General features: G+C 38.1%; 1 protein-coding gene across 1 annotated transcript in view; it reads right to left on the bottom strand.

Moving 5' to 3' along the window:
• LOC124803200 (lipase member H-like) overlaps positions 1-15,132 on the bottom strand; it is an 88,078-nt gene that overhangs the window by 49,409 nt on the left and 23,537 nt on the right. The window contains exons 4-5 of the mRNA XM_047264382.1: positions 5,671-5,916; positions 213-395 (exon numbers count right to left, since the gene is read on the bottom strand). Coding sequence (XP_047120338.1) covers positions 213-395; positions 5,671-5,916 — 429 coding nt within the window. The remainder of the gene's footprint in view (positions 1-212; positions 396-5,670; positions 5,917-15,132) is intronic.

Raw genomic sequence — 15,132 nt, 5'->3', positions numbered from 1 at the left:
GGGAGAAATGTGTCCATTGCCAGGATGACTATGTTGAGAAATAAATATGCAGACATGAAGAATATAAATGTAGAATGTTTTATTTAAAAAGCTTTAAGAGTCTTCACATAAAAAATTTGGAGGTATTACTTTTCAGGAGACCCTCATATTAGCTAGAGAAAATTTATCCACAATTTAATAAAACGTATGGGGAAATACTGAAGGTGCCTCACCCAAATCAACAGCAGAACAGCCTTCCTGAAATGTACCACCATTTGGAAAAAAGTCTGCATGGCCAAGTGGATCAGCCCACCCCAGGGTTGAGGTGTGGATGACCTCAACAAATGCTGCATCTGATGAATCAACACGGTCTGCTGCTGCTGTGCCTCCAAACAGTGGTGCTGCAGGATCCATAGCTGATGAAAGACAAATGACAAAAATGGAATGATTATTTTCTTTTGTTAATTGCACATATTTTTATACCAATGAAGAATGCACATTGTACTTTCAGCAAACCACTACAATAGAAAATTATTTATTCTGTATTTAATGCCATTTCTAAATTCACATTATACGGTTCCAGAGCTTTCGTGGGTGGCACACACATGCTGTTTTAATGATAACTCTTACCAGCAGCTGTATAGGTTCCATGCTACAGAAAGATATAACAATAAGTATTTTGTTCTTCTGCATCTGTTAGGCTCAACAGCTATAGTTATTCAATGCGATCCAAGAAATTTTTACATATGTGACCAACTCGATGTGGTTATAAAGCCCACTTATGAGGGACAAAATACATGGAATATTCATGTCATATTGTGCAGTCAGCACCTCCACTTCCTGCATTGGTCCACATTTAGTTCCCCTTGGTCAGGATTTGCTATAGTTATTAAATTAATCACAAATGAGCAGCAGCCCATTAATTTATTGTTGTAAGTGTACAGCTGTCCATCAAAATTTCAACACCAGGACAGAAATCAAATAGCAAAATGTGCACCTATAGTGCAGTTTGAAGAATTTGTTGGAAGTATACAAGATGAGGAATTTAATACAAAAAGCTACCAACTCTGTCACCAACAATGGCTTTAATCTGACTAGGCCTTGCATCAAGTTGAATCTGGGTGAAAGATAGTGGTACAAGGCATAGTCAAAAAGTTTGTTTTTCTTAAAGAATCTTTATTCACTCATCAACATCAACTTTGTCCCTTTCCACATAATCCCCCTCAGATATAATGCACTTGTCCCACTACTTTTTTCCAACCTTGGTAGCTCTTCTGGAAAGCACTAATCATTATGGATTTATGGTGATCAGTTCCTTCAGCAGTTCTGTTTTTATTTCATCAATACTGACAAAACGACATCCTTTCAGGAATCTCTTCATTTTTTGATAGAAAGATGTCAGAGGGGCAATGTCTGGCAAATACAGTGCCTAAGCCAACATAATGATTTTGTTTCTCGCCAAAATATTATGAACAAGCTTTGAGGTGTGAGTGGAAGCATTATCATAATGCAATTTCCATGAGTGGTTTTGCCACAATTTTGGTCATTGTCTTCAGAGTGCTTCAAGCAATTGGTCAATAACTTATTGAAAATATGACCACAAGTAGCGAACTCATGATGTGCTATCCCATTGCACAGTGAGAAGTACCTTCAAATGTGATCAAACTTGTCGAATTTTTTTCGGTTTTGGCTCTTCAGGCAGCTTCCACTGGGAAAATGGGCCCTGACTTCAATGTCATACCGATGTACCCATTTTTCGTTACTTGTTACAACCTTCTTTAGAAGTTCTGGATCATTGTTGACACATATGTGTGAGATTGTTTTTGGCCAAAATCCAACAATCTCGGAACAAACTTTGCTGCTACAAGTTTCATGCCCAAACATCCCAAAAAAAAATTGATTTGCATGAGCCAAAGGATATGCCAACATCATCAGTTACCTCACTGATGGCAATTCAATGATTTTCCAGAATCATTTTCTTTATTTCTTCTAAATTGTCATCAGTAATTGATGCACTAGGGCATCAAGGACAGTCATCATCTTCAATATACTCTCGGCCCTCTTGGAAATGTTATCACTCATAAACTCTTGTTTTACTCATAGGAGATGTGCCAAAAGCCACAGTCAACATTTTGAGTGCACTACTGTTCTTTATTCTATTTTTCAAACAAATTTAATGCAGATTCTTTGCTCCATCTTTTTCAAAAGTAAAAATTCACTGAGCACCCAAAAACACATATAAACTTTCCAACTGTCAACAATGAACTAAATATTCAAAGTGGGCTGAAAATGCAAACATACGTGGGGATAGTGTGTGCCATAAGGATAAAAATTTTGAAAATCGGAAGTATAAAGCTCACAAAATTAAAAAATTTCCATTACTTTTTTATCACAACTTGTATGTGATCTCATGCCCATGCCAGAGTTTATCAGTCTTAAAGATGGCTTGCCAGTCTCTTGGCAACCATTGACCAAATGTTTTCTGTGGGAGAGAGATCTAGATACTGTGGGGGCCATGGCAACAGTGGGAATATCCACCATATCATAGTAGGTCAGGATATCATGGTGAGCATATGGTATTGCAAGATAATTTCACAGAGATGTGGAAGATAGGACACAGACACCAGTCCTAAAATATCAGAAGTGTAATGTCTGCTGTCCAAATTACTGGCTATGAGAACCAGAGATGGACATGAAGTGTGCCCATAGTACTCCATACCACTGTGGTAGGTGTTGGGCCCATTTAATGATGATCACAAATGCAGTATGACAACGTCCATTCTCCTCATAACCTCCACATATGGATATGTCCATTGTGATGCTGTATACAGAACTGCAACATGTTTGAAAAGATGATGTGATGCTGCTCTTGTGTCCAGGGTTGTCACTGGGTGCACCAGTCAGTGTGCTACTCTCTGCTGCCACAGCAATGAAAGCTGCAACAACAGTTGCCATGCTGATACTCAGTAGTGCTGCTGATGTCACCACACTGCCCCTGTGAATACTTGTCTTGCTGACTATGGCTTTCCTGAACCCAGTGATTCCACATTCACATGAAGGTTGTGGTGTCACAATCATCATGAGCAGCAATACTGCAGAATGATAGTTTGGAATCTTCAAATTCCAGCACATGCTAGTAGATGTTTCTCATTCTTACATGGAGCATAACACAATTTTTTTTAAAGACATTTCAAATGTATTTTTTTAGTAAGACACCTCCCGCAAAATCTTTCCTTATATGCAGCATGTAGACGGCTTTATTCTTGAAGTCTGAGGGTATTTCGCCTGTCTCATACATCTTGCTCACCAGATGGTAGAGTTTTGTCAGGACTGGCTCTCACAAGGCTGTCAGTAGTTCTAATGGAATGTTGTCTACTCCCGGGGCCTTGTTTCGACTTAGGTCTTTCAGTGCTCTATCAAACTCTTCATGCAGTATCATATCTCGCATTTCATCTTCCTCTACATCCTCTTTCATTTACATAATATTGTCCTCAAGTACATTGTCCTTTTATAGACCCTCTATATACTCCTTCCACCTTTCTGCTTTCCCTTGTTTGCTTAGAACTGGGTTTCCATCTGAGCTCTTGATATTTATACAAGTGGCTCTCTTTTCTCTAAAGGTCTCTTTAATTTTCCTGTAGACAGTATCTATCTTACCCCTAGAGAGATAAGCCTATACATCCTTACATTTGTCCTCTAGCCATAAACACAACAAAAAGACTGACAAATGGATAAGCTTTTAGCCAAAAAGGGCCTTTATCAGAATTAGACACAACACACACACAAGATAAATCCTTTTGGGCGAAAGATTACTTGTCTGACAGTCTTTTTGTTGTGCCGATCTGTGACTAAGCATCTCTGCTATGTGGTGAGTAGCTGCCTATCCTTTTCATAATGTTGTCATTATTCCACCCTGGATTTTCCATTGTTCAGTTTTATGTTTGTTGCATGCTGTCTTCACAGTGCTACAATTTTAATGGCCAGCAGTGTATCAACAAAACACTATTAGGAACTGTGTAAGGGCCTTTATTGTCATGTTTCATATGGTACTCTGTTACTATCAGAATTGAACTTGAACTATTGGTGTTTCTCCTTGGTAGATTTCTATGAAGTCACAACTGCCAGTGAAGAACTCTTGGTATTTCTCTTGAAGCCACAATTGACACTGAAATTTATGTAGATCTAACAACACTTGGCCCAGAAACTGGAACTAGACACATGGGACATTCCATTTAGGAAGTCATTAGGGAATTCAGTATTCTAAGATTCACAATGTCAAGGGTGCACCAAAAATACTAAACTTCAGGCATTATCTCTCACCAGGAGCAACACAGTTACCAACAGCCTTCACTTAATGACTGAGAGCAGTACTGTTTGTGAAGAGAAGTCTGTGCTAACAGGCAAGCAACACTGCATGATATAACTACAAGAATCAATGTTGGACGTAAAATGAACATATCCCTTAGGACACTGTGGCGAAATTTGGAATTTTTGGTCTATGGCAGCAGATGACCGATGTGAGCGCCTTTGCTAACAGCATGACATCACCTGCTGCATTTCTCCTCGGCTTGTGTCCATATCGGATGGACCGTAGATGACTGGAAAACCATGGCCTGGTGAGATGAGTCCCAATTTTGGTTGGTAAGAGCTGACAGTAGAGTTTGAGTGTGAAGCAGACCCCATATCATGTTGAGTTGCTGCACTACACTGGGAAAAAGCAGGTCTGACACAATATTAGGAGATATCACACAACTTTTGTCACCTCAGTGTAATCATCCATCACAGTTCTGGTGCATCATAATCAGTCAATTAGAGCAACACAAGAAACACAAACTTCACCATCAGTAATTGTAACTAGGTAATAAATACAGACAGTTAACACTTCAGTTTCCAAAAGACATTTCTCAAACACAAAATACAGAAATTTTTAAGGTACTGATACTGTCAAACTTAAGGTGGAAATATTTTGATAATCAGGATGTTGACTAATAATTGTTTACAGTACATTAAAACCTGTTGAGCTATGAAAATACACGAAGCTGGTATGAAACAATATTGTGAGAAGGAAAGCTGCTGCTCACCATATAGCGGAGGTGCCGAGTAACAGGTATGCACAACAAAAAGACTCTCACAATTAAAGCTTTTGGCCATAAGGCCTTCGTCAACAACACACACACACACACACACACACACACACACACACACACACACAAGTCACACACAAGACTACTGCAGTGTCAGGCAACTGAAACCCCTGGTGGAGACTGCAGTCATGTGCGTGCACATATGTGTGTCCATTGTTGATGAAGGCTTTATGGCCAAAAGCTTTAACTGTGGGGAGTCTTTTTGTTGTGCCTGTCTGCGGCTCAGCATCTTCAATATATGGTGAGTAGCAACTTTCCTTCTCATAATATTGTTACATACCATCCCGTGTTTTCCATTGTTTGAAGCTGGTATGATATTTATGTATGAGGGGTGATAAACAGATTTTTCAGGCTCTATCAAATCCTTTTAAAATTTTCCACTGCAGCTGCACACTTAAAAAATGTAGAAACATGAGATTCACAAGTGTGTCCCATAAGTTTCAGTAGGTATAAGGGACTTGAAGTATAAGTAAACATATGCCACCATTTATTCTGGAACAGTAGTCAAAACTTTCACATAATGCTCTTTGGACACTAGAATATTTACCAATTATTCTTCCAATTGTTGCAGAAGCTCTGTTTCCAGCTATTCCTGCAACATGTGCTCCCAGACTGTGACCAGCAACTTCCATATTACCAGCATTAGCACCCTGCTGCACCAGAAAGTCAATGAAACGTGCAACTATCTGACCAACCTCTGGCACTGCATTACGAGCCGGTGCATACAAAATATTGCTTGCTGGTCCTCTCCAGTCCACCATTATTACATTGTAATCTCCAGCCTGTATCCAACCTGTAATGCACAAATTCTAAATCAAAACAATAGAGAAACTATTTTACAACTAAGAAGTTGTAAATTCCATGTTCTTCATAATTTTCAAAGAAGAATATTGAAAATAACTGCATTGCTAATCCATAAAAAACCACATTTCAGAATCCATGAAATAAAGTTCATAGAACAGTTTTAACTCTCATTCTTGTACATTACATTACATTAAATGAATAGCACTCTATGGATCCTGCCAAGAGGGATACCTAGAATGTGGAACCAAGATAACTTTATGAAATATTATACTATTAGAGAGTTAATATTAATTAGTAGTATACATTTGACATGTTTCAGTTAGCTATGTTTATTTTTCCTGTTCATATGCACACTGTGTTATTTATTTCAGAGTTCTGTGATGACACTTTGAGAGATCTATGTCATTGTCCAGTCATTCAAATAGCATACATATAGAAGATAAAATGAGCAAGCCCACTTTACATGCATGTAGGTATATTACACATTACCATACATGTTGATGTCAAGATATCTGTGCACGTCTAGCATAAAATGAGTGGACTTCCCCCATCACATTAAATATATCTGTCATTTTTTAATTTCATCTTCTGAATAAAAAAAAAAGATTTGACACTGCCATCTTGAGCAGTTCTTTCCTATCTGAAAGTGGTATAATTTGTATTGTCTTCCATGTTTCATATATAGCTCTTTACTTTAAAAAAGTTGCAACAAATTATATTATGTTTAGTATTTGTATTTGTATGTGTATTTCTTTACTGGTCCTGTAAATCATGTTTAGGTACTTATTTTGCACGAACAACGTAGGACATGTCAGGTTGGTACAGTATATACAACATCATACACGTCGTCACTTTGTAAAGAAATGATTAAAAACTAATCAGTACATGTTAGTAGTGCAAGCCCTTCAGTTCCAAATATGCATTTTATGCAAATTCTACTGTGCACCAAAAACTAGTTATTTTGATACAATAATTTTAGTATGAAACTATTTTTTATTTATACAGATTCATTTGCAAATACAGTGCAGAATTCCAGGTTTTGTTTGACTTCTAACAATTTTTTGCAAGTTAAAAGAAAATGCTTGTGAGCGACTGTAACAAATTTAATACAATTGTCAGATTTCTGTTATCCGCACTCTTCAATTTCTTTGGAGTATAGTGCCATCTATCTCCATTCACAAGGCTGTCTTTTGATGAAACATAGTACCTGTACACGCCATCCAAGCTCTGTTTGACTCAATGACCAGGCATATCAAGGCCATTATTACAGCCAGAGGTGGTTGTTCTGGGTACTGATTTCTCAGGATCTATGCACCCAAATTGCATGAAAATGTAATCATATGTCAGTTCTAGTATAATATATTTGTCCAATGAATACCCATTTATCATCTGCATTTCTTCTTGGTGTAGCCATTTCAATGGCCAGTAGTGTAAACGTTTGGGAATAAAGCATTGATATCTCACCCAGGTCCTCTGGTATTTGCAGGAAGAGGGTCATTGTGAGCAACTATTTCTACCATGGTTCACATAGAGTCATAATGGTTGCTTATAATGGTTGGATCATTGTTTCTACATCTTCTATCTACATGACTACTCTGCAGTTCGCACTTATTTTAGTGCTTGGCAGAGGTTTCATAGAACTACTTTCAAACTATTTTTTGGGCATCTGACTCTCAAATAGAATGTGGGAAAAATAAAAATTTAAATGTTTCTGTGCAAGATCTGATTTATTTTATTACAATGGTCTTTTATCCAAAAATAGTTAGAAGCCAATAAAATATTTTTAATTCAGAGGAAAAAACTAGTGTTTGAAATTTCATGAAAATATCTCACAGCAATGAAAAACGGCTTCCCCAGAACTGCCACCCCAACTCTTGTACCATATTCATGACAATCTCTCCACTATTTCACAATAGCACAAAATGTGCTGCTCTGTTTGAACTTCCTAGATGTCCACCATCACTCCTATCTGGTAAGTATCCCATACTACACAGCAATACGCCAAAAGAGAACAGACAAGTATAGTGTAGCAGTCTTTTTGGTAGATTTGTTGCATCTTCTAAGAGTTTACCAATAATATCCTCTCCAGAACACTTCCTAAGCAACGATTCCAATTTAAATTGTTCATAACTGTAGTACCTAGGTATTTAATTGAATTGACAACCTTTAAATTTGTGTGATTTATTGCGTAACTGAAATCTGACAATTTGTAAATAACATGGTATTGACCTAATAAAATCTGAGTGTTCTTCATAAAAAAGTAGATGGATTTTCTTCTCAAATAACCTCTCATTTCAAGAGTATGTAATCAGTAAACAGAGGTTGCAAATTGTGTCTGTGCAGCATTAGCAAACACTTTCTATCAACTGATGTATGCAGAACAGTGATTCCCACTGTTTCTGTGACCATAACCCATTAATGCAATCAGCTATTAGCCAGTACCCCATGCCCTCTTCCATGCAACCCTCCTTCACCCCACCATTATCAACATTAGTGCCTAACTAAACTTCATGATGAAAGATAAATGATATTTAGGGCATTGTATTAAATCATGAACTAAACGTACTTCTAAGATCATACAAAGATTATGTGAAGTTGCTCCACTTCCAGCAGCAGTTTATTGTAGTTCACTGGAGCAACAAAGAGTACCTACTCACTGGAAAAAGTACAGGTTGTTTCCATTTTCAAGAATGATCATAGGACCGATGCACATAATTATATTCCTGTATTGTTGACATCAATCTGTTATAGAATTATGGAACATGTTTTATGCTAAAGAATTATGACAGTTTTGGAAAATGAAAATTTCCTGTATAAAAATCAACATCAATTCCATTAACAGAGATCTTGTGAGACTCAGCATGTTCTGTTCCTCTATGAGCCTCACATCACCGTAGACAATAGTGCCATGTTCCTTCACTTCAGAAAGGCATTTGACACTGTTCTGCACTGCTATATTGTGAAAAAAAACTACAAGCTTACTGAATATCAGACCAGATTTCCAACTGCTTTCAATACTTCCTTGCAGATTGAACTCAATATGCCACTGTTAACAGAACAAAGTTGACACATCTAAAGATAATTTCTGGAATATTCCAAGGAAGTGAGATGGGATTGTTACTGTTTACAGTGTATATAAATTTTCTATTAGAAACCATCAGAAGCTTTTTAACACTGTTTGCAGATTATGCGATTGTCTACAAGAAAGTAGCACTGCCAAAAGACAGTACCGATTTGCAGAATGATCAACACAGCATTGATGAGTGGTACAGACTCTGGCAGTTAATAATGAGTGTACACAAATGTACAAGGGGCATTTGAAAAGTCCATGCAAAGTCCGAGAGATGGAACCACTGGCGCGTATCAAGGTAATGCTTAGTTAGTAGCATCTTTGGAAAGAACACACACTAAGTTTCAGCCATATTGGTTTATTCCTTTGTGTTTGGCATGCGTGTGAATCAAGGAAGTAAAGCAATTGTCAAAAAATGGACAAAAAATAATTTTGTGTGGTGATTAAACATTACTTTATGAAAGGCAAAACACCTCAGGAGACTACAGGGAAATCATAAACATTATGGTGACTCTGCACTTCGATTAGAACAGTTTATAAGTGGTTTCAAAATTTTCAGAGTGGCCATATGGGCACAAGTGATACTGCATGTTCTGAACACCCTGTGGAGGTTACAAGTCCAGAAATCAATGATAAAATCCATGATATGGTGATGGATGACAGAAGAGTTAAGGTGTGTGAAATTGCTAGTGCTGTGGGAATCCCGAATGAATGGGTACATATTATTTTGCATAAACATTTGGACATGAGAAAGCTATCTGCAAGATGGGTTCCGTGATTGCTCACGCTTGATCAAAAACGGAATCGTGTGAAATGTTTCAAGGATGGTTTGCAGCTGTTCAGGAAGAATCCGCAGGAATTTATATGTCATTTTGTCACTGTGGATGAAACATGGATACATTACTATACTCCTGAGACCAAAGAACAATCTAAACAATGGGCTACCAAGGGAGAATCTGCACCAAAAATGGTGAAGACCATTCCTTTGACCAGAAAGGTAATGGCGACTGTCTTTTGGGATTCGCAAGAGATAATCGTCATTGACTATCTGAAAAAGGGTAAAACTATTACAGGTACATATTATTCATTGTTACCGGACTGTTTGAAAACTGAGCTGCAAGAAAAATGCTGGTGGCTGGACCGCAAAAAAGCCCTTTTCCCTCACCACAATGCACCAGCACACACCTCAGCAGTTGTGGTCGCAAAATTAATGGAAATAGGATTCCAATTCATGTCACATCACCCTGTTCCCTGGACGTGGCTCCCTTGGACTACTATTTGTTCCCAAATTTGAAGAAATGGCTAATGGGACAAAGATTTTATTCAAACGAGGAGGTGATTGCAGCAATTAATAGCTATTTTGCAGACTTCAACAATTCCTATTATTTGGAAGGGATCAAAAAATTAGAACAGCATTGGATGAAGTGTATAAGTCTAAAAATGTTGAAAAATAAAAAAGGTTTACCCCAAATACGTAAGTAGTTTTTATTTTTGCATGGACTTTTCAAATGCCCCTCGTAACATACTGCAGATATATAGGAAAAGAAAACATAAAACAAAAATTAGGAAAAGTAGACACAACACTGAGATTTATAGGAAGAATCTTAAGGAAATGTAGCTCATTCATGAAAGAAGTGACTTACAAGGCACTTGTGTGACAGATTGTTGGGTATTGTCCATAAAACTGTGACTCTTAACAGGTAAGACTGATAAAGGGGGGGAGAAAGAGAGAGGGAGAGAGAGAGAGAGAGAGAGAGAGAGAGAGAGAGATTGGATTGGATTGTTTGGGGGAAGAGATCAAACAGTGAGGTCATTGGTCTCATCGGATTAGGGAAGGATCAGGAAGGAAGTCGGCCATGCCCTTTCAAAGGAACCATCCCAGCATTTGCCTGGAGCGATTTAGGGGAATCAAGGAAAAGCTAAATCAGGATGGCTGGACGCGGGATTGAACCATCATCCTCCCGAATGCGAGTCCAGTGTGCTACCACTGCGCCACCTCGCTCGGTGGAGAGAGAGAGAGAGAGAGAGAGAGAGAGAGACAGAGAGAGAGAGAGAGAGAGAGAAGATCATTTTATGTTGGGATTATTATTTTGGTCGGCGTGGAAGTGTTGCACATCGAAGAGGAGGTTTACTACTGAAATTTCAAGAGAGTACTTTCTGACTAAAGTTGGACAACAAATTACTTTCCCCCACATACATGTTGTGAAATGACTGCAATGTGAAAATTTGAGAAATTAGAGCTAATACATAGGCTTACTGACCACCTTTCTCCTCATGCACCATTTGCCAGTGGAACAGGGAAAGGAGGATCAGTTAGTGGTACCATAAGTATCGTCTGCTACACACTGTATGGTCAGTTGTGGAGTACTGACATAGATGTAGATGTACTGCTTATTTCTAACAACCATTTTTTATAGAGTGATGAAGCAGTTCTGAATGTACTGCAAGTGCTACCTGCAACACATTCTCAAAAAAGAAAGCTAATTATCACATTCACAAACTGTAACTTCCATGGCAAAGTTTCATGTGTTAATGCTCATACTTGAAAAAATAAGTACTGACAACTTATATAATAAGTATAACAGTCTTAAGAAATAGTGATATCATTAGTGATCTTTTAAAACTATTTTGTTTTTATGACCAAAACACAACTGAATGTTTTTTGTTTTTACCTCTCAGAAAATTTAAATTTACCCCTCAGGGGATAATTACACCTAGGTTGGGAACCACTGATGTAGAAAGATCATGGAACTATTTCCTGTTACAAGAGAACACCCTACAAACACAAAGACACAGATAAGATACAAGTTTAGTGCACTCTTGTCATCATGAATTGTGTTCTTATGTGATAGGTCATAATTTGTATCTGACTGTGAGTTTTAGACTTCTCATGTCACACCTTGTTTGGATAAGTTATACACAATTTAATGCTCTACTGTGCAGCAGGCAATTCCATGAATCCAATCATAGAGCGGCTTCCTCCACTGTGCCTTAACAGATGCAATCTGTTTTACCTACTGGTAAGTAATGGGTATCTTATTATTTCCTCATCTAAAATATATAGGTCAATCATCTGGATAATATGACAATCTACAATGACTGGATCATTCTTGCACACTAACATACACAGATGCTCTTCACATCTGTAGCCAATGTTCCACTTATTCTCGTTATGTGAAAGCAAGCTGAAATTGTTGTGTATAGTCCTATTGCTTATGATTTTTGGACAATTATGCAGTTTCTCTTGTATTGGAGCAAAGAGTAAGTGGCTCATTATCTTATAGTAGGTCCAACAGATCACACATGAGTATACAATGAAGTGACAAAAGGCATGGATAGCAATATGCACATATACAGATGGCAGAAGTATTGCATACACAAGGCATAAAAGGTCAGTGCATTAGCCGGAATGTCATTTGTATTCAGGTGAGTCATTAAAAAGTTTCTGATGTGATTATGGCCATACAACAGGAATTAACAGACTTTGAAAATGGAATGGTATTGGAGCTAGATGCATGGGACATAGCATTTTGGAAATCGTTAGGGAATTCAATATTCTGAACTCCAGTGTCAACAATTTGGTGAGAATACCAAATTTCAGGCATTACCTCTCACTATGGACAACTCAGTGGCCAAAAGCCTTCACTTAGTGACTGAGAACACTGGTTTTTGCATAAAGTTGTCAGCGCTAACAGACATGCAACACTGAGTGAAATACCTGCAGAAATCAATGTGGGACATACAACAAATGTATCCATTAAGGCAATGTGGCAAAATTTGCATTAATGGGCTATGGCAGCGGATGACAGACACAATATCACCTGCAGCACCTCTCCTGGCCTTGTGGCCATATCAGCTGGACCCAAGATAACTGGTAAACTGTGGCCTGGTCAGTTGAGTCTCAATTTCAATTGGTAAGACTGATGCCAGGTTTTGAATGTGGTGCAGACCCCACGAAGCCATGGGCCCAAGTTGTCAATGAGGCACTGTGCAAGCTGGCAGTTGGTCCTTAATGGTGTGGGCTGTGTTTACATGGAATGCTCTGAGACCTCTGGTCCAACTGAACCAATCATTGACTAGAAATGATTATGCTCAGCTACTTGAAGACTATTTGCAGCCATCCATGGACTTCATGTTCCCAAACAACAATGTCATGTCATTGGGCCACAATTGTTTGCCACCGGTTTGAAGAACAATCTGGACAATTTGATCGCATGATTTGGCCACCCAAACCACCCAACATGAACCCCTTCAAACATTTATGGGGCATAATTGAGAGGTCAGTTCATGCACAACTTCCTGCACCAGCAACTCTTTCACAATTTTGTATGGCTATAGAGACAGCTTGGCTCAATATTTCTGCAGGAGACTTCCAGCGACTTGTTGAGTCCTTGCCATGTCAAATTGGTACACTACGCGAGGCAAAAGGAGAGTCGACATGATATTAGGAGGTATCCCATAACTTTTTACCTCAGTGTACTGTCAAATGTTTTCAAAACTAAGTTGGGCCATTTAGCATGGATGGTAGAAAGTAGCGGTTTATTTCTCATGTTTCTGAAAAGATTGAAATGTTAAAAATTTCAGTTCTCATCCAACTGAAATCCTAGGCAGCATAATTTTATTTAGAAGGTGCAGAAAAAGTTCATTCCCTGGTATCAAATGGCTTAGAGGGTAAGGATAACAAAATAAGAAAATGAGTAGAACATTTATATGAAAGTATCTCCCAACCAACTTTCACATGAATGTTTTGTTATCTTTCATGGCTGTCAGCCATTATTTTCTTACATATCTAGTAGCTCCTGCATTAATTTTTTACTTATAGTGCCATATGTTTATTGTCTGTTGATAATAATAATCTTTTCTAGAAATTACTGTTCACAGTTATGAAATGACCATGGCTGACCACTATTCTGCTTCTGCTGGAAAGTAATATCTCCAGTGTAGTATTCATGGCATAAATGTGGGATCATTGACTGAAAAATGTCAGAAATTTGAAGAACAACATCATGGAACCACCAAGAGCTGCTGCAATATTTGTCTGAAATAGAAGCAGAATGCCCATTTTTCTGGAATTTGCTGTCATGTATAAGATCAGAGATATTTCACTGTTGATTTTACTTTTGTCCTGCCACGCACATTTCACAGAGCCTTGAGTGGTTGTATTTCTTAATTAATGAATAAGACAATAAAAAGGGAAGTTGCCATCTGCCTGTATAACACCAACATTGTTATACTAGGTATGGTCCTCAGTGGTGGCTCATGACCAAAGAAGATGGTGGTGCACTTTGCTCACGAAGGAAAACATCAACAAAAGAGAGAAAATCAGTACATTGCTCATGTTTTTGTAATGCCTGATATAAACAGACCACTCACTCATGTCACTCCTGCATCTACTCATAATAAAACCAAAAGGTGTACACAGAAAAAGTATTACTTGTGCAGAATAAAAGGAATTAAAATCAACTGCAGCTCTATGTACTCAAACAGTTGTATGTATGCCTTACTAACCTTTTTCAGCAGGACTGATGCTAATGCTACTCGATTTTATCTCTGAATTTGGATGTGGTGGTGATCACTTGTAGAGGAACTCTATTCTTCTTTCCCTCATATTTTCAGATCTTTCAATCACTCTTTGATTGAAGTCTGCAATTCCTAAAACGAGGTCTCATTCAATACAGAGCATCGCGAGTGCTGACAGTCTTTCTTGGTCTATAGTATTCCTCAAGAAGGTTTTGATGCGTTTCAGCGAAGAAAAACAATTTTCTGCTCCTGATGTGGTCATTGGAATTGTAATTATCGCTTTCAGGAGCTTCACAGATTCGCTCAGTGTATCACAAAGATTATTGTCTGTTATGTAATCCAGAGAGCTCAAAGCTCCACATGTGCTTTTGAACTCCTCTCTTCCATAAATAACAGAGAGTTCTGTTCGAAGTTCTTTGCTTCCAAAAAAGAGTAGCATTCAATAGTAGCTCTGAAAGAAGTTTCTGGAAAACTGGAAGAGTAAGTAGTGAATTTCTCTGGCAGAAAGAGAGAGGCTGCAACAAGGTGTCCAGTGAACTTGAATCTTTCTTTTGCCTCATAACTTATGTCATCACGTACTTCTTTTGCTTCCCGCAGTGGATTACACATCGCTGC

The sequence above is a fragment of the Schistocerca piceifrons genome, chromosome 6, assembly GCF_021461385.2.
Source record: "Schistocerca piceifrons isolate TAMUIC-IGC-003096 chromosome 6, iqSchPice1.1, whole genome shotgun sequence".
NCBI lineage: Eukaryota > Metazoa > Arthropoda > Insecta > Orthoptera > Acrididae > Schistocerca > Schistocerca piceifrons.
The sequence above is the reverse complement of the archived record's forward strand: the minus strand, read 5'-3'. Positions and strand labels throughout refer to the sequence as shown.